The sequence below is a fragment of the Nasonia vitripennis genome (genome assembly GCF_009193385.2).
Source record: "Nasonia vitripennis strain AsymCx chromosome 3 unlocalized genomic scaffold, Nvit_psr_1.1 chr3_random0011, whole genome shotgun sequence".
Taxonomy (NCBI): Eukaryota; Metazoa; Arthropoda; class Insecta; order Hymenoptera; family Pteromalidae; genus Nasonia; species Nasonia vitripennis.
The window spans coordinates 591,233-612,886 of record NW_022279631.1 but is presented as its reverse complement, the minus strand read 5'-3'; the positions used below and the strand labels follow the sequence as shown (position 1 = coordinate 612,886).

The window sequence follows — 21,654 nt, the reverse complement described above, 5'->3', positions numbered from 1 at the left end:
GTACGATATATTTCGGTCATAGCGGTAGGAATCATAAATAATAAGGTATAATTTTTATTTTTGGCCGAACGTCTAATTTCGTCACCCGGTTTAGGAAACATCTTGACTAAATATTTAGGTCGTTCTGTGCGAAACAATTTGTATAGGACCGTACCCAAGTAGAAATTTCGCCTGCGTTCAAGTGATAGCCAACCTAATTAATCTTAATACGGTTTTAACGCCGAGTCTTTCCTTAGATGGAAAATATAGCGAACTGTGGAGTTACATAAACGCTGTAGTTTAATAGCGAGGTAGTCAAGTTAGAGAGAGAGAGAGAGAGAGAGAGAGAGAGAGAGAGAGAGATTAGATTAAATAAGTTTTATTTCTGTACATTGTGTTGTACAATTCAAAATAACAGTATAAAGTAAAACAAGTTATAATTTCTGTGTGTGTGAGAGATGATATATATATATAAGTGAATGTGAAATGATATATATATATATATATATATATATATATATATATATATATATATATATATATATATATATATATATATATATATATATAGTGGAGGAGTGTACGTGTTTGTGAGATGATTATGAGTTTTCAAGTGCATAAAAATATTCTTTAGCCAATTGTTTGAAGTGTGACATGGATTTAGTGTTGCGAAGGCGTAATGGTAGCGAGTTCCAGAGGTATGAGGCGTTTATATGGAATGAACCTGTCAGCGTCTCCGTCTTGAAAGTCGGGATGTCCAGAGGCATCACCTACCCTATCACACGCGCGACGTGAAAGTCAAAAAAGGCCAAGATGTAAGAAGGCACAGCCGTGTTAAACAGTTTTCGTAGAAAACAGGCTGCAAAGTACTTTCTACGTCCGGCAATTGTAAGCCATTGCAATTCACGCCTGTAGGGGGAGATGTGCTCGTCCCTCCTTACACCATAGATGTATCGAATTCCCGTGTTTACGAGTCTCTGGCGTTTTGTGTCAAGTTCTTGGGTCAGGTCAGAGTATACTAATGAACACTAGTCGATGATTGGAAATAGGAGTGCTTGCACGAGATGTTTACGCAACCTGAGATTGGTACTTTTCCTGAAAAAGTAAAGCCTATACATTAATGAGTGAGCACGTTTGCATAGTTGTGTAACGTGCTCTTTCCACGTTAGTTTGGAGTCAAGCACCAACCCCAGATTGCACACGGATGATTCATATTCGACCTGGGCTCCCCCTATGTTGATGTAGGTGTTAGCAACAGTTGATAAAGCATTAATATAGTAGGGGGAGCCCAGGACGATTGCCTTAGTTTTCAGGACATTAAGTTTAAGGTGATTTTGTGCAGCCTAGCCCATTATCCTTTCGGCATTAGCTCTCATCTTGTCAGAACAAGAATCGAGCTCCTTAAGGTGGCATTGGCTGTATATTTGCAAGTCATCCGCATATATTAGATGGGACATATCTGAATCCAGGCAAAAACCAATGTCATTAATATACAACGCGACAGCAGGGGACCCAGAACCGATCCCTGCGGGACACCGGTGTTCAGGGGCCGGAAGGTGGAGAGCTCGTAGTTGTCACCAATAACGGCCTACTTTCTTGCCGTAAGGTAAGATGCAAGCCAGCAGATGACCTGCTTCGAGAAGCCGAAAGAGGATAGCTTTCTCAGGAGCCTGACGTGACACACCGTATCAAACGCCTTGCTGAAATTAAATAGAAACAGAAGCGTGACTTTCTGTTTGTTTATGCCAAGCCTGACATCATCAGTCAGCTTAATTAAGCCAGACTGTGTGCTGTGACCGGTGCGGAAGCCTGTTTGTAGGTTGTCAATGAGTAGTCTTTATTCCGAGACTTGCCTGTGCACCAGCCACTCCAGCGCCTTTGATAAAAAACAAAGGAGAGAAATTGGACGGTAGTCAGTCAGGGCTGTTGGTGAACTGGCGACATCTTCCAGGTAGAGGGGAAGCGTGACTCGCTCAAGGACAGGTTGAAAATCCGACATAGTAAAGGAGCGAGTACGGACAGTGTCTTTGAAATTACAACCTGTGGGATGCCATCGTTGCCTCTGGCCTGGGTGTGGAAGTGCGACACAGCAGCCAAAACGTCCGATTCTGTAATAACCTTGAAGTTGAAATGCTCAGGGAAGTCTAGACTCTCGAGGGTACGCAGAAAAACCTCAACTGCAGGAGCCAGTGGATCATTGGAGATGGAACTAAAGTGTTTGTTGAGGTCATCTGTAGAGAAGCGAGAAGGTGATGGTGCTTTAGAGGTGGTGATTCCAAGGTTCTCAAGCTCTCTCCAGATCTCAGCGACATCAGTTAGGGTTGACAGACGTGAATAATAATAATTCAGCCTGGCCTCCTAAACCTGTCTGTGAGCGTCGTCCCTTGCTACTCTATAAAAATATCGATCACAAGGTAGACGAGTTCTGCGAAACCTTCTGTAAAGTCTGTCCCGTTCAGTCAAGAGGTCACGAAGAGCCGTGGTAAACCACGGGTGACGTTTACGTCTTGGAGTAACAGTCCGTAATGGGGCGAGATGATTTATGGCGTTCGTTAAGTTAGCGTTAAGAAGGGTGATGCATTCGTCGAGTGATGACGTAGCGAGAGATGACCAGTCACATGTGCCAAGGAAGTCCCTTAGCTTCTCGGCACAGATTCCCTTGTAGTTTCTGTAAGAGTATGCTTTAGGTACGTAGCGTGGGATCTGTACGTCGAGAGTGGCAGTGATTAGGTCATGTCCGTTGATGAAAGGAGTATCAGTCTTGTAGTGTGATAGCAGGCGATCCTGCTCATCAATTAAGCAGAGGTCAAGACAGGTGTCGGAGTCCTGTTTATGGTGCGTGGCACCATAAGGCACCGATAATAAGGAGTTTTCCTCAATATAGGCCTTGATGAACTTGGCATCATCGGATGAGGAGAGTTGGTCAGCGTTGAAATCACCCATAATGACCTTCGTGGAATATTGTGCATGCAATATTGTGGACCGTTGTGCATAAAAGTAGTCAGCTGTTCAATGAATGTATTATCCTGAATAAAAGGGGTATGTGGTGGACGATACAAGACTCCCACAAAGATGGGCGAAACTCCCTTCGCGGAGACCTCACAGAAAAGGTACTCCGGTTTGCCTGGCTTACCCGACCAAGCTTCATCAGAGGATGATAATACGTTTGCAGTCAGTGAGTGATGGATATAGAGGGCCACACCTCCCCCGTTCCTGTTTCTGTCACGTCTGTAGAGCGTATAGTTTTCCAGTGAAGGGATGTAAGTTACCTTCTCGTCAAGCCAGGTTTCCGTCACAGCTATCACGTGAAAGAGGGGACGAGTGGACAAGAAGAGCCTGACCACCTCAATGTGACCCATAAGAGAGAGAGAGAGAGAGAGAGAGAGAGAGAGAGAGAGAAAGAGAGAGAAGAGTGAGAGCCTTATTTTGGCGTTGGCACTGATTAAAACCATGTTTGCCATTGATTTTTAAATAGATTTATTTATAATACGCGCACAAAACTAACGACATCGAGTTCCGCGTCCATAAGCGTCGTGAGATAAACAGCCTTACTCTTGCGTAACTAAGCAAGAATTATTATTGCTGCTAAGGTAACGAAATCCGAACAACGAAGGGGCCCGTGTCATACAACAACGGCATGGAACTTGCAAACTCTTCCGGGAACTGTTTCGAGTTGATGTCGACCTTGGCATTATTGTCGCTGAGAAGACATAAAAGCTTTCAAATTCGCTATTTAGAAAATTTTTGTATACGTGCACGAGATGAAGTTGCGGCGGGTTACCACCCTACTGTCGTATCGCCCATATCTCTGGCTTGTCTTCCCATCCCTCTCGTGTGAAATCGGCACAGCTGGCGACAAAGTTAGTTGCCCGATCAATCGACGAGGATCACGCGACGACTTTGTTATCGATGTACTCGTCGTCATCGGCGAACTCGATGCCGTCGTCGCCGTCAGCGATGAGGTCGCAGAGACGATTTGGCTTGCTCTGAGTGGCGTCGACAGCCAGCGCTCAGCGTCTTGGAGCCGATGCAGCAGCCGTGATCCTTGATCGGTGACTTCCATCAGTTCCTCGAGAACTCGGCCACGAAATATGGATCGCAGTCCTGCTGGATGCCACGATCTCGATGGCGACGTGACAGGTTTGGCGTGCGTGGAGCTAGGGTCATTGCCGAGATGCTGACCTCGAAGTAGTCGCGGTCGAACAGCCTGCGCTTCATCCACAGCGTGTTGAGGTTGTTGACCGCCAGGCTGTCTGACTCACTGCTGTCCTTAAAAGCTCCCCTGTTCGAGCGGCTGGCCCACTTTGTTTGCTTGGGCAGCTTCCTATTGTCGAGAACGTTCGGAATGATATCTGCAGAGGCGCTGGAGAGCGACTTCTCACTGATCCGTGCCCTCGACTCCTCGAGTTTCCTGTGGATGGGCAGCATACCCTCGCTCAGCCTGGCCTTGTATTCCATGGTGATTTCGTCGTGAAGCAAAAAATAAACCAGAGTAAGTACATTTTAATAACCCGAAAAGAGAACTAAAGTATATCTCATTCAGTACCCCGAAGAGCACCAAAAAAAAGAGCACCAAATAATATCCCAATAAGTACCCCGAAAAGAGCACCAAATAATATTCCAATAAGTATCCCGAAAAGAGAACCAAAGAATATTCCAGTAATTTTCTCGCAAAAAGACCAAAAATAAGTACCCCGAAAAGCAAATGGGAATAATAAGTAACTAACTTTTACACCAAGGTTACTTTATTAATCACGCAGCGCACTATCTGGACTACATATTCGGAGCACCGAAACATCTAGATTTCCGCTTCCTGAACTTAACGATGCCGTTGATATCTCTTCACTTCTAAACAAACAAATGCTTGGTTATGCAAATATAAATAATGCAACTTGTTGCGCGCGACGCCCATCTGAAGGTGCGCAAAAAGATTCTCGATTCTTTTTGTCGAAAAATAAAATTTTCCGGAAACAAAAATTTTAAAATAATTTTAAATAATTAACGCATTCGTCAATCACATGGCAGAAGGGATGCTTTGAACTCAAAATAAACTTATCTTCTCAGTTTTTAAGCAATAACCGATTTAAAAATTTTTTTTTCTTGTTTTCTACCTAGGTAAGGACACCCACGCAAATTTTGGATAGACAAAAGTGTTTATTGGACCCTAAAAACCATAAAAATATATTTTATGGGTTTTTAAAATATCCGGAACAATGGAATCAAAAGGGGTGGCAACATTATCGTGGTCATACGGTATAGTATATATTCGCATATATATTTGAAAAAGAATATGTATAAATATATATATAATAGCGTTAGAACGTTAGAGTACATTATAAACTTATGTGAATCTAATAATAATTAAATTATGATTTATAAATTAAATAATACTATCTATGTAAGATGTTATAAAAATCCTTAATATTAGAAGAAAAAAATTACTAAGCGTAGCGACAATCCCCTTTGCATAGTAAAAAAGAATTTAGCATAAACACTCTAATGATTGAGAAAAAATCTTTAATATTATACGTGATGGAGATGCATTGTTAAACAAATTCAATAATGTTGTTACCATGATGTTTGAGATAAACATCTCTAGTGTTTATTTCCTGCTTCAACTTCTCCTCGTCGGTGTTGTTTTCCATGAGGAAGGCGTTCACTTTGGTGGGAAGGAAAACGTAGAACTTGCATCCAACTCCAGCACCATCTTCACGCCAAATTTTGTCATAACTTTCTTATATTTAGATATTTTATACTTCTTGTTGATCTCCAAATCCTTAATTTTTTTCGTAGGCAGGAATGCTGGAGTTTTTGCCACAGCGTTTAGCGACTCCATTCTGTAAAAATAATAAAACAATATATAAGCTTATTATATTTATTTATGTATTAGTTCTAAGAATATATTAAAATCTTGCCGTACTGCACGGAGCCACTTGTTTATTGCGCAAACGTTTTGAACTGCACAATTCTCCTCCCAGCCAGGAAGGTGATGCGGACACACCAGCGGAGGTCGAAATCCCGGTATCTTTAAGGATGGACAACCGAGATCTTCTATTTTACGGACGTCTGGGAAATATGGCTTCAGCCACTCGATTTTCTGCGCACCTTTTACCCAAACAATCACGTTTCATGTCGGTGATAAGTCGAGAAGGCTGGAGCAAACTTCAGCTACCTTGTCATACGGAAGGTCACCATCGTTCCACTTTAACCCATGGAAAGAATACTTAAGCCATAGATTGGCACTCTGAATATTGCTCGGCAAGTCGTACCAACAGTGCGGTGGTTGAAACGTTGCTAGTTGAGCTACTGCTGCTGGCTCGTTGGGATCAATGTAGGCCAACTCCTTGATTATAAATTGACCGTTTTGTCCCTTGAATCCCTGAGTATCAACAATCAAATCCATTTTATCTATGAAAATATTACTTATTATTAAGAATAAATTTATATATGAAATAATAAAATATTTAAAATATACTTACAAATGCTACAGCAAGCTTTCTCAACTAATGTAATGTAGAGCACAGTATACTGCTTGAGTACACTCGAAAATTGTATACAAATACGGAGCAGAGGACTGCTTAAATATACTCGAAATTTGTACCCCTTATATATAAGGGAAGTAGTAACATAGTCCCCACTCTGGCGTATTTTCGGTGCATTGATTCTTTACAGCACTCACACTGCAGTCAAAACAGCTAGATCCTCTGACTTTTTCGACTACCCTCTCTCTCACACTTTTAAATGCATTCCCTATAGTCCCCACTCTAGCGTATTTTCACTGCATCGATTCTTTACAGCACTCACAGTGCAGTCAAAACAGCTAGATCCTCTGACTTTTTCGCCTACCCTCTCTCTCACACTTTTAAATGCGTTCCCTATAGTCCCCACTCTAGCGTATTTTCGATGCGTCGATTCTCTACAACCCACGCGGTGGAGTCGAAACAGCTAGATTCTCGGAGTTTTCTTTGAGCACATACAGCTACCCACTCTCTCGTACTTTTAAATACGTTTCCCATAGTCCCCACTCTAGCCTATTTTCGCTGCACCGATTTCCTACAGCGTACGGTGCAGCTAGAGATTCCTCGCAGGACCAAATATTTGTAATGCGTTTTAAATTATGAAAATTACCCCCACTCTTTCAGCTATTATATTATTTAAACCCAATTGCGGACGATATATATTTTAGTTGTGTGAAGTTGTCTTGCTGCACAGATTATTATCATTAATTTATTAGTTTAATTGGAGGAAGCATCTTACAATAGAAAGCTGAGACTTTACTGGTATAAATAACATTAAATTTAAAAAAATTGAAGGAAAGAAACACTTAGGAAAAGCAGCGCGTCCAAGAATTCTACCCTATAGTCTCACATTTCTTGAGTTTTCCCATCCCTCGAACCGATACTGCTAGTTTATGCGACAATTATTGCATCCACATGCAGCGTCGCATCAGAGAAACCTACCCTGTAGTCTCATATTTCTCGAGTCACTCACATCCCTCGAGCTGATAAGGTTACTTTATTTGATAATTATTGCTTTCACGTGTGCAGAAGGAAGCTCTTCGGGCACACTTGCTGACCCGTGGTACCATTCGAATCCAAGCTCTCAGTGCAGTAACATCGTGTGTTCGTGTCAGTGATTGCATAGATTAAAACAGTTTTTAAAAATACTTAAATTTTAAGAATTTCTGTTTATTAAAGTGTGCGCAAATAAAAAGTGCAAATAACAAAACGAGTACTATACGTTGGCTGAAAATTACAAGATCATCGTCATGGAGAATAAAGTGAGTTAATTTTTTTTTTTTCATTATCTATTCAGTGTATCTCTCTCTCTCTCTCTCTCTCTCTCTCTCTCTCTCTCTCTCTCTCTCTCTCTCTCTCTCTTGCACGCCAGTAACACTGCAAACATCTCTCACCTCAGCAACAGCAAGCAGTTTTTTTTATCAACGGTCAGGAGCAACAGCAACAACAAAAACAACAGCAACAGGAGCAGCAACAACAGCAAGCAGATTTTTTAATCAACGACCAAGCGCAACAACAGCAGCAGGAGCAGCAACATCCTCAATTAGATGATATGATTACTCTTGATGAAATACTTGGAAGTGACTGCATGAATATCACTAAGGAGGAACTGTCAGCGATGTACGAAGAGTTAGCTGTATCATTGGAGAACGAGTATCAAATAAATGAATTCGAAGAATATCAGCAACAACAGCAAATAGAAGAGCAAAACAAACAACGACAAGAAGAGGAAAAGCATGTTGAGACGATAGATTTGACTGAGTCTCAAGTTGAATTAGTTCAAGTTATGCCATCAGTCAACATGCTCCAAACAAGTGATGTTATAAAACTCATTGAAGCTATATTAAAAATAATGCCAACATTACAACAAAATGTTGAAATAGTTAAACAGTATCATCATGATACTATAAATGAATTGAGAAATCTATCACAGCAATTCGAAAACTTTTCCAAAACCTTTTCGACATGGATGCAACCTCAGCAGCAAATGAAAAGAAAGAAAACGGCAAATGCTGAAGAAAAAGAAGTGAATTCTAAAAAAAAGAAAATTGTAAAAAAGCCTAAAATGAGCCAGTAAATGCAACTATTTCTAAACAAGTATTGAAAGAGTTGCAAAAATTAACTGTAATAAATAATGAAAACATTTGTGAAGTAAAAAAGAATGTTAAAAAATAAATTTTAATAAAATATTTGTAATTTTTTAAAATTATTTTTTCCTCTGACTACCACCACTACTCGAGTGCTAATAATCCTCTCTCCCACTCTCTCTCCCTCTCTCTCATGCATAGCGTTCTGCAGGATACAGTCCTCGTACTCACACACACATACACACACACATACACACACCATTATTAACGACCGCTCTTACAAATAGATCATTCGAATTTCTTTTACGTTAGTCACATTCATGCAGTCGCATCCGCAGGTATCCAGTAGACCTCTGTTTTACCACTTGGACCAATCGGTTCTCTCTTACGCTAGTGATACAGCAGCTCTCTCTCTCTCTCTCTCTCTGGCGCTGCGATCACGTGAGTACAACTGCTTTGCCTGCTATCTCCTGTTTTCATGTTCTTTTACTGCCGCACGCTGCTTCCGGGCGTCTTCTTTTATAGAGTGTTGCACGCTACTAATTGCAACCTTCAGGCCAATTAATAAATTGCTGGAGGCTGCATTCTACTCTTGCCTGCTTTTTCCGAGAACATCTGCCGTAATTTTCTAACCTCAAAACACCTCGCACGGATTGGCTCTTTTCCCGCAAGGCTTTCTCTCAACGTTTCGACCACCTGTTGCCATCTAGTGAGCAGACTGAACACCATCGCGGCGCCACTCAGTTTAAAGTCGGTAAACGCTCTCACTTCTCTCACCATTGCCCCACCTAGAGGTCAGATCACCAACTACGGTGAGAAACATCGAGATGAGCACAATGAATCCGGGAAACGACGATGCGGGATACGAGACCTGCGGAAAATGCAATAACAGCATTAAGAGCAAGGCCCCTAAGAAATGTGATATATGTAACACACATTACCACTCCAGGTGTGTTACATTCACATCTTCAAAGGTCAGAGGTAAGGCGGTCCTGACCTGCTCTTAAAAAAGCTCTCTTAAAAATATCCTAGAGGCTCTAGCTGACATCCGCAAGAAACAGGAGGCATCCCTGAAGACTCAAAACGAAATGGCGAAGAGGATGACCGAGATTGAGCAAAGGCTGGCTCCCCTAGAGCAGAGGCTCAAGGCCCTTGATGACCTGCCGCAGCTTACTTCTCGCATTAATGATGCTGAGAAAAACATCAGTGAGCTGCAGGCAAAGCTAGAAGACCTGGCATCGAGGAATCTTGCTATCCTGCAGTCAACCAACAGCAGTAACGGCACACCTCACGACGGCAACCACGACGAACTGGCCCACCTCCGCAGGAAAATATCCGTCATCAAAAGGCAGCAGGAGCACACCAACAACGATAATGTCGTTGTGATTACGGGACTCCGATACACTGAGGAATCCTCATTGCGGCTGCTGGCTTATGCGGTGCTCACTGCGCTGGACCCCACAGTTCTCCAACGGGACGTAGTAAGAGCGAGGGTTATGGGAAGACTGGACACAGCCGCTGACAACTCACACAGCGGAGCTGGATGCAGACCTACTGGGGGAAGCGCGAGCCCCAGCTCCAGAACACCAGTGGCTAATCAACATCAATCCGCTCCTTCCGCCAGAGGTGCACAAGCTGAGGGTCAGAGCGCGGATGGAGGTCAAGAGGAGAGAAGGATGTCGTACATACGTGAGGAATGGCAAGCTCTACATCCGCCTCAACGACAACCGCGCCGTCGTCATCGAAACCGAGGAACACCTAGATAATTTTTTATCTCGGACACCACCAAACAACAGCAACAACAACAACAACTAAAATACATACACCTCATTCCACCCAAACCACCATCATCAACTTCATCGATCGCGAAATCTTCACACTCCAAGGTAACTCTGTCAGAAGGACTACGGGTCTGTCATTTCAATGCGAACTCTCTCACGGGGCACATTGAAATGATAAGACTCTTTTTGTCTACTCGTCCCACTTTTCACGTAATAGCTGTAACAGAAACCTGGCTCAATGATAAAATAACCTCGATTCCCACACTGACTAACTATACGCTACACAGACGAGACAGAAACAGAAACGGTGGAGGAGTGGCCCTCTACATACACAACACGCTGACTGCTACAATAATATCTTCATCCGACGGGATCTGGACGGGAAAGCCAGGCTACCCGGAGTATCTCTTCTGTGAGATCACTGCGAAGGGAGTCCCACCTATTTTCGTGGCGGTTGTGTATCGGCCACCACACGCGCCCTTCTTACAAGGAAACAATTTCATTGAACAGCTCAATAGGCACATGCACAACTACTCCACGAAAGTTATAACGGGAGATTTTAATGCAGATCAACTCTCCTCCTCAGAAGATGCCAAGTTCATCAAGGCCCTCATAGAAGAGAACTCCCTCAAATCGGTGCCCTATGGTGCTACGCACCACAAGCAAAACTCTGACACATGGCTCGACCTCTGCCTGGTCGACGAACAGGATTGCCTAATTTCACACTGGAAGACTGACTCACCACACGACACCCGTGGTTCACCTCGACTCTTCGAGACCTTGTGATTGAGCGGGACAGACTATACATGATATTTCGCAGGACACGTCATCCTCGAGATCAACTTCTTTATACACAAGCAATAAATAACGCACATAAACAGGTCGAGGAAGCCAAACTGAACTACTATCACTCACGACTATCAAACATAACAGATGTAGGGGAAATCTGGAGATAACTCGAGAAACTTGGAATCACCACCTCCAAGGAAACCACTCCATCTCGCTTCTCAACAGATGATCTTAACAGATACTTCAGCGGGATATCCAATGATCCACTCGACCCTTCTGTCGACGAACAACTGCAATCACTTGATAGTGTGGAATATCCTGTCCACTTCAGCTTCAGTGAAATTACGGAATCGGACGTGTTGGACGCAGTTCAGCATTTCACCTCTCAGGCCAGGGGAACTGATGGCATCCCACAGGTTGTTGTCTCCAAGGCCATGCCAGTACTCGCGCCCATATTATGTCGTATGTTTAACCTGTCCTTGAGCGAGTCATGCTTCCCCTCGGACTGGAAAAGGTCACTGGTGCGTGCACTCAACAAAGTCAGTTCTCCAAAATCCACTACTGACTATCGTCCGATCTCACTCTTATGTTTTCTATCCAAGGCGCTGGAGTGGCTGATACATAGGCAGCTTTCTCATTACCTGGAAACTAGGCTCTTCCTTGATGACTTACAGACAGGTTTTCGTACCGGTCACAGCACACAGTCCGGCTTAATAAAGCTGACTGATGATGTCAGGCTTGGAATAGACAAAAAGAAGGTCACACTTCTTCTTCTTTTTGATTTTAGCAAGGCGTTTGACACTGTGTCTCACGCCAAGCTCCTTAGAATGCTAACCTCTTTCGGCTTTTCTAAGCAGGTTATCCGATGGATTGCATCTTATCTCACGGGCAGACGGCAGGCCGTCATTGGTGACGACAATCAACTATCCTCATACCTTCCGGTCAATACGGGAGTCCCACAAGGATCCGTACTGGGCCCTCTACTTTTTGCACTGTACGTCAATGACATAAGCCTCTGTCTGGACGCGGATATTGCACATCTGATCTATGCGGATGACCTGCAGATCTACACCCAGTGCCACCTCGAGGAGCTTGACTCCTGTTCCGACAGAATGAGAGCTAATGCCGAGAGGATAAGGTGCTGGGCTGGGCATAACAACCTAAAACTCAATGTCCTCAAAACTAAGGCGATCGTCCTGGGCTCGCCCTACTATATCAATGCTCTACCTACAATGGCTAACACGTACATCAATATAGGGGGAGCCCGGGTCGATTTTGAATCTTCTGTGCGCAGCCTGGGGGTCGTGCTTGACTCCAAACTAACCTGGATAGAGCACGTAACACAAATGTGTAAGCGTGCTCACTCTCTCATGTATAGGCTATACTTTTTCAGGAAAAGCACGAACCTCGGTCTGCGCAAACACCTCGTCCAGGCCCTACTGTTCCCGATCATAGACTACTGCTCACTGGCTTACTGCGACTTGACACAAGAACTCGACATTAAACTACTAAGACTGGTTAACACAGGTATACGTTACATCTATGGTCTTAAGAGGGGCGAGCACATCACGCCTTACAGGCGCGAGCTGCAATGGCTCACCACTGCCGGACGTAGGAAGTACTTTGCGGCCTGCTTCTTGAGAAAGCTCTTTAACAATGCTAAACCATCTTATTTAATTGCCTACTTTGACTTCCACGTCGCACTCCGTCCTGTGAGGGGTGAAGCGATACCGCTAGACATACCTCCTTTCTCGTCAGAGGCGCTGAGGAATTCATTTCATATAATCGCCGCATACCTTTGGAATTCATTACCCTCACGATTACGAGACATCATACCCATCAATCATTTCAAAAGCGAGGCTAAAAAATACTTTTTTAGCCTTGAAAATTCGTAATTCGTAATCATCCTCATAGCAAACCAAGCACTTACCTCTCATACAGTCTCATACATCACCATCATTAAACAAAACTACAAACACACACACACACACACCTTCAAGTACACCTACACACATATCCTCAATCCAATTAAACTTTAAATTATGTATCGATATATACAAGTATTGTACAACACATTGTACAGCAAATAAATCTAATCTAATCTAATCTCTCTCACGCTAGTGACAGCCATCTCTCACACACACACACATTGACACTGCTCTTGTATAGAAGAATCTTACGCTGCCAATCATTTGCGGTATCTAGTAGGTTCCTGTTTTACTAACATGTTCTCTTACATTATAGCTCTCTATATTTAATGTTTTATAATTTAAAAAAATATATATATCAAACATTTATTGCCGTATAAATTAAAGTATTATAATTTTTATTTGTTACAAGTAGATATCAACTTCTGTAAATGGCGTATATTATGGATGAATGCTTACAGCAAGTTAAGCTGTTAGAAGAGGTTGAAAAAATATTATTTTCCACTACTGCTGCGGTCGATTTATCCACCATAACACGATGGAAAAACCACTTTCTTCTATCAATAAAGACTTTTCGGAAGGTTTTAAAGAATAACAAACTTTCAGTTGCACAAAAACAAAGTATCTTATGTACTTTCGCAAAAGTAGAATGTATGAAGGCTAGACTTGAAGTTATGGCTAAAAGAAAAAGTGGTGCTGGAGTACAGGTTATAAAGAAAAAGAAGCAGACTATCACTGATCATGTGCATTGGATTGATATGGACAACGCTTTTGAAAATCGCATGAGGACTGTGGTTATAGCAAATTTAACACATTTTGATGTACTTACATTTCTACAAGACGCATCAATATTATTTTCACGAGGAATAAAAAAGATGATTGCTAAACACAAAGCTTTGAAAGTGAACCCTGTTTTGTCATGTAAATTCAAAAAAATATACATAAAAAATAATGAAGAAAAAGAAGAAGAAGAATGCCTTGAGATAAAATATTTTAACACACAAAATCATGAAATTTTATCTGCATCATCGTTAAACGAACGGTTCAAATCTAATGTTATTGAACCTCTACTCACAGATATTGAAGAATTTCAGGAACGTGACTCTGGCTGGGCTCTACTTTCTGTTGAAAATATACAGATAAATAAATTTAATCCAATGCGTGCCGGTAGCTCTTATATACCATTACCAGCATTCATAGAGAAAAGGAAAGCATGTATAAATGTTAAAAATTATGATAACAAATGCTTTATATGGGCAATTTTATCTGCATTATATCCTGTAAACCGTAAAAATCATCCGTCTTGAATTTGATTGTAAGAATAATATACCTGCAAATACAACAGCGTATTGTCTAATTTTACATGATCGCATTGTCAAGTATAATCCTATAAGCGGTGATGTTAAGAAACTTGTATAAAACTATATATATATATATAAAGCTTGCACGAACAATCAATTTGTCAGTATTGTTATAAACCATCAGTCAAGATAGGTCTTAAAAATGAATCGGAAAGGTGTTTCGTACACTCATCTCAAGGAGGATAAAAGCGCTAGAAGAGCGCAAGATGATAAACAATATAATACGTATCGTGGAGAACCTTGTTCTACTCCTACTAATAAAAGTGAACAGTGGAAAAATACTTTTGACAAATATTCCACTAACACAAATTCCATGCCAAGATATCAAGGTTATAAGAAGTTCTGATATAATATACATGTATTTATAAATAATGTACCTGTCTTTTTTGAATAAACTAAAATAAAAAATTAATATTTTGATGTATTTATTAATCCCAACCTACAAATCCTATAAATCCTAATTATCAATCACTATCGATATAATAGTAATAGCCGATCATACCACAGGTCGGTAAAGTAGACTACCGATGCTCGCTCTGAGGAGGGTCAACCGATCCCAGATCGATAAAGTAGACTGGAGGGGGGGTCGGTAATGGGGGGGCGTCTTGCCCCTACTACTAACAATCTATACAATTGAAACCCTCGTGTATTACATCGTAAATAATAATTCAACCTTAATTGGCATAAATAAATTCCTTATCAGCTACGCTGTCACGACGTGCAGATGAGAGTTGTATACTTGTGGACAAACCATCTGCATCTACACACGAGGTAAGAATAGTGGACATAACGCTGACTCCCCAAAACAACAGCGGACACTCCAACGTCTGCCAAACGTAGCCGCAAACAGAATACCGTCCGCGCACAAATCCTCGTCCGCATAGACGAGTAGCGTCGAACGTACTTAGATCTCACAGTCCGCGCGTAACCCTAATAGCAAAAGGCTCTCAAGCAGAAGGCTAGTCTCTTCATTCAAATAATAATTTGTAGAACTCGCGCAGTCCGTTTGTGACAGTGCATATGCCTTCACCACAGCTCGGCATAAGCCCAGCACATACCCGCGCGCGAAGCAGGCACACACACATACAAACACGCATTGCGACGACTATCGAGGCAGCAGGAGCCGCGCATGAAGCATAGAAGTAGAGTAGAAGAAAGAGAGAGGGGGGAAAAAGGAAAACAGCGTGACAATAGCCGACGCTGACGAATAAACACGCAACAAGAGATGTACAAGAGTATAGCTTAGTGTAGGGTCAAGGGCAAAGCCCGATTGTCGCGCATAGTACGCCGGCCGATCTCGATGATCGTCTCGACGCACAACACACGCGCACGCGATCGCACGTAGTGCATATTGTTATTTTTAGTGAATAAATGTTCTGAGGGCAGATGAAGCCCGAAGGTTCTCTTAGCATAAATTATTAGAGTATCATTATTGTGCATGCTAAAACCCTTGCTTCCATTCATGAATAAGCCGAGCACAGAAGGACTCCGCCACTCTCCGTGGTCCGTCAAGACGGAGATGCTGAGCAACCGAGGCGAGTTCCTGATCGTCACCCGATGATCCTTTTGTTAAAGTAGTAGTTTTGCGCGTCGGTCCCTAAGCTCGGTGGGATACATATCTCGTCCGATTTCGCGCTAGCAAGGCCACAACGTTACACGTTCTTATACCAAGTATGGTCTTTACAATGTAAATCTCTCGAATTTCAGTGTTATTTTCTCGTGGTTACCTCGTATATATGAGTTATTCTACGAAAAGGCGGACACTTTTCTGTCGAAAAATTAAGCTTTTGCAATTTTGAGGGCGCACGCACCAGACCGAGTTTCTCACATGCGTTAGGGCATAAAATATATAAAAAACATGGGTAGCACCTTCCCAAATCCTATGCCAACAATAAGTTACGGGCCAATTACTTATAACCAAAAAATAGCCATTATTGCGCCCTAAGTAATTTATTACCTAATCGAGCAAACGTTATTTTTTCCGGTATTAATGAACAGTAAAACCCAAGATCTTGAATCTAAAAAACACTCGTTGAAAATGACTGTCCCTATCGAAAGTAGCGAGCAATTTAAAATGGGATAAAAATCATTAAAAATGGGAAAATATGCCTGAAAAGCCGGAATTTTCACTTTCTTGTCAGATTTCCGTATTTTAAACCATTTTTACCATATTTTAAATTGCTCGCAACTTTCGATAGTGACGGTTATTTTCAACGATTTTTTTTTCTAAATTCAATATCTTGCGTTCGACTGTCCATTAATGCCGTTTAAAAAATAACGTTCGCTCGACTAGGTAATAAATTACCCGGGGCGCAATTATAGTATATTGTGCAATTAGGGGGGAGGGGGGGCTATTCGCGCCCTCGACTCCAACTCGTGCTCAAATCTCACCCGAAGTAGAAATTGCCCTCCCCCCCTTGTTACACACTGTCCTTTTTATTGACAAGTGCCTGTAAAGACCCGTTTTCATGTATATAGAGTGAATGGCAAGTTGCGCATTTTGAGTCATAAGCCAGTCTCTTGTAAAGTTTCAAAATTTTTCAAAAATTTGATTTATTTTGAGTGTTTTAGAATAGTGAGAGGGAATAGCAATTACTTCCCGCTGTAGCGGGAGGGAATTGCTATTCCCTCCTGCACGCTTGGACTGAACAGCTTGTCATCCACTTTAGATGCATGGAAACGGGTCTTTTTCATGCACGTGTTAAGAAAAGGCTATTTTACGGTAATTTGTAATTGACCCGTAACTTTGTGTTGGCATAGGGTTCTGGAAAATGTAGTAGATTATATTTAATTAAAAGACAAACCGATATCCATGTTTTGCTTTAGAATCTTCTCCCAGTTGTTTGATTGTTATTGGATGTTCTGTTGGTCCATGAGCTTTAAGCAACTCTTGTAAACGAACAAGACCTTCATTGTTCTCATATATAATAGTAAAACTCTTCCAACCCATGGCCTTAACTAAATCAACGTATGCCTGTAAATATATTCATTTATATATTATTTATTTCTTTACCATTACCATTAAGTCAGAGTAAATTTTTATTACGAAGAAATATAAAATTTAACATTTCAATATTCGTTTATTAAAAAACTTATATCTTTATCGAAAATACTTATATCTTTAATACAGCAACAAGTTCCAACTCATTAGTATGCAAGCTATCGGCTTGATAAATCATACAGACACTGAATCATTTCTTTGCCTTTTTAAGTAATAATTTAGAATCAAAAGTTTGGGTTTAAAACAGACGAATTTTGTATCAGTACTTCTTTCAAATAAAACTACGAACCTTTTCCAATTGATTCAGAATCTGTAATGTATTTTATTCACGGCTTAACTAATAGCCACTTCATTCCCCGAAAAGCGACAATAAAGTAGTTTTTTATTTCTTTATGTATTCTTTGTCCCGTATTTGCAAGAATAAAATTTTTAATAGTTTCAAAATTTTTAATATTTTTGGAAAACTCGAAAATTTTTTAATTTAGTCGATGTTAATAATGGATGTGTAGGTCCCACTTTTCAAGACAGCAAAGTAGCTATACAGTCAAGTCGTAAATAAAGTTCTTAATGCAACACGGGACTTAAGTCGATCATTTCCGCGGGTAATTACCGCCCTCGCTTCGCTCGTTCAGTAACCCATCCGCGGAAATGATCGGCTTTGGTCCCGTGTTGCTTAATGTACTATTAAACCTCTTTCCCAGATTACTCATTGGATGTAAAATCCATACCTATTCTATTTCAATAGACTAAGGAAATCTATTGATTCTTGCTTCCTTCTAGAGGAAGCTTTGTAATAGTAAAATTTTCGACTTCATCAAAATCACGTTAGACACAAGTTTAAAAGTGTTTGGAGTTAGAATTACGTGTTTTTAGAAAATGTCCGTATTTTTTTTTATGTGGCATAGACAGAGCAAGCTCTGCACAAGTGGCCCTCTGACATCGGATACCCACAGGTACTATCGTTTAACAATACTTTTGTGGGGCCCGTTAACTAGACTTTTTTGGCTTCTCCTTTGAAGTTTGACATTTTCATACATCCCCCATCCACCAAGGTGATTAGGGATTTAGGATCAAACTCGTCTTCTTCATTGTGCATCGTCCTACCGTCTTCTTCCTTCTGGATCGTCCAGCCGTCTGCTTCCTGCCGCATCGTCCGGTCGTCTACTTCGAGCAGCATCGATCGGCCATCCTCTAGACAGACTCAACCCCGACACCTACGTTCCTCTGCATCGGGTAAGGGAGTCTAGGCTCAATTTAGTTACCTACGTTCCCCAGCATCAGTCTGAGAAGCACTTAGGGGTACTCAACCCTAGCTTCTACGTTCCTCTACATCGGGTAGGGGAGTGAAAGCTCAACTCTGTGACCTACGTTCCTCTGCATCAGTCCGAGGAGCGTTTTGTTTCTATTACCTAGTGGCTTTCGTCTAGCAACATTTTTACTCAGCTGTTTCGCCTTCCCTTCTATTCTCTTCGTCATTTCTAACCATCTTGATAATGGTCCTTACGTAGTTGTTTACTGCGAACCAGCCATCTTTTGACGCTAGTATAATATAGTCTGAAGGTAACACTTCCGTTCTTCTCGTTCCATTTCGTATCGCGAACCGTTGCAGAAGATATGCTCTGCATCATCGTTTGCTTCCAAACATACTGGGCAATTCGGATTATCCTCTATCTTGAAGCGGTGTAGGTAGGCTCGAAAGCACCCACGTCCGCTTAAAAACTGCGTGAGGTAGTAATTCACTTCCTTGTATCGTCTATTGATCCAGCCAACAATACGTGGTATGAGGTTGTGCGTCCATCGCCCCTTTTGACTGATGTCCCATCGTCTTTGCCACTCAGCTAGGGTTTGTTCCTTCGCGGATTTCCAGACTTTCTTTTGAGTATTGTCACCATGCCGGTTTTCTTCGCATATATGTGCAGCACTCAGTATTATCTTTATTCTTTGTACCCTATCTGTTCGTCCTTGCCTACCTTATCTCCTATTAAGGAGCGTAGAGGAAGAGATGCAAACATCCAATCTCTAAATATATTCTTTCGTTCTGTTGCTAGAAGGTCAATGGACGGCATACTTGAAATAACGCACACTGCATCTTATAATACTGTTCGATAGGCAGAAGCGACCCGCAATGCACTTCTCCTATAAACTGTTGACAGATTTCGTGCATAGGACTTCACCAACATAGTGTCCGCCCATATTAGGGCACTGTATAACATAATTGATGTAGTTACACTGGCTAAGAGTAACCTTCGACCCTGTGTTAGCCCACCCACATTTGGCATTAGTCTCGATAGTGCAGCACCAGCTTTTGCTGCCTTATTGCTCGCCCTCTCAAGATGCTGCTTAAACGTTAGTCTGGCATCTATGGTGATTACAAGGTACTTAATGGTCGGCTGAGAGTCTATTCCGTGTCCGTCCACTGACAGAGTTATTGTCTCTCTTTTCTTTCTACTGGATATATGGATAGCCCCTGTTGTATGGCTAGCAAGCTGAATTCCAGTCTGCTTTAGCCGATCGTGGATTATACCTACTGCCTCGTTAGTGATTTCGGTCACCTCTTCCTTTCGCTTCGCTACTACCACTACTGCAATGTCTTCTGCAAACCCTACAATCGTTGCCCCTTCGGGTAGCTCTAGCATAAGTACTCCATTGTACATAATGTTCCACAATGATGGACCGAGCACTGACCCTTGTGGGACTCCACCAGCTACTTGATAGGTTTTCGTGCCGCTCTCTGTGTCATACAAAAGGATTCTGTCTTTCGGAAAATGTTCGTCTATATGTGTGTGTGTGTTTTTTTTTCTCTTTCGGAGAAAGAGGTTTTAGGGAAAATCTTAGAAAGATCATAGCATGACCTCGTTTATGGGGTCGTCGGAACAGCCCTATCCCCAATGTCAGCCGTGTGTCGGATTCACACCGACTAAACCCATCCCTCTTATCGCCGGGTGGAAAAAACACTCAGCTGTAAAAAGGAACGCCCTCTTTGTCTTTATCGACCCTCGGTAAAGGTGCCTAGCTCTATCTTCTATTCCCCTGGACCCCGCGGTACCACCGTCAAGCAATGGATGACGTGGTCGTCATCACTATAGTCATCCTTAATTTTCTGCGTTGCACACACACACGTACATACTCAGCCTCTTCGTCTTTTTCTGTCTTCTTTATCCTTTCTGACTTTCTTGAGAATGTCTGCTGCATAGTTGCTAACTGCGCACCATCCAGCCTCTGAAGTCAGCATGGCTGTCATAATCGACTTAGGATTTACTCTGGTCTGAAGATAACTCTCAAGTTCTTCTCGCTCCTGCTGATATCGTGAGCACTCGCAAAAGACGTGCTCAACATCCTCTGTTGCATTCGAACATATTGGGCTGTTCAGACAGTCGTCTAGTTTAAACTGATGCAGGTACGCCCGGAAACGTTCATGCCCGGTCAAAAACTGCGTGAGGTAGTAGTTAATTTCCCTATATCTTCTTCCAATCTAGTCTTCTATCCTTGGTATAAGGCGATGAGTCCATCGCCCCTTGCCACTAGCGTCCCATCTTGTTTGCCACTCAACTATCGTCTTCTTTCTGGCAGCATTTCAGATCTCTTGCTGGCTTTTGTCATTCGATCGTCTTCTGTCTTCGAATATGTCCTCTCTTTCTAACGCTGAAAGGTCAATAGGTGGCATGCCTGCTATAATGCAGACAGCATCATCTGATACCGAACAGTAAGCGGAAGCCACTCTTAGTACACTTCGCCTATACACGGTAGTCAACTTTCGTGCACACAATTTTACCCGCATCGCATCTGCCCATACTGTGGGTATAGCAGTCCGTATAGCATAATCGATATGGTTACACTAGCTAAGAGTAACCTACGCTTCTGAGTTGGCCCTCCTTCATTTTGCATCAATCGTGATAGAGCAGCGCCGACTTTTGCTGCTTCATCACTGACTACTTCCAGATGCTGTTTAAAACTTAGTCTTGCATCGATGCCCAAGTATTTAATAGTTGGTTGAGAAACGATCTCATGTCCATCCACCGTCAGTGTGATTTCCTCCATTTTCTTCCTACTGGAAATGAGAATTACTTCCGTTTTTTGACTGGCTAATTCCAGACCCGTCTTTATTAGCCATTAGTGTATTATACGGGTTGACTCTTCAGCTATGTCTGTCACCACCTCTTTATGTTTCGCTACTATCACTACTGCTATGTCGTCAGCGAATCTTACGACT

The 21,654-nt window shown here is 42.0% G+C and overlaps 1 protein-coding gene across 6 annotated transcripts in view; it reads right to left on the bottom strand.

Moving 5' to 3' along the window:
• The window catches only part of LOC116416881 (glutamate receptor ionotropic, kainate 2), a 416,816-nt gene that overhangs the window by 128,455 nt on the left and 266,707 nt on the right, over positions 1-21,654 (bottom strand). For all 6 annotated transcript variants that reach the window (XM_031927138.2, XM_031927137.2, XM_032601871.1 and 3 more), the window contains one exon: positions 17,248-17,417. In XM_031927138.2, the coding sequence (XP_031782998.1) occupies positions 17,248-17,417 (170 nt within the window). The remainder of the gene's footprint in view (positions 1-17,247; positions 17,418-21,654) is intronic.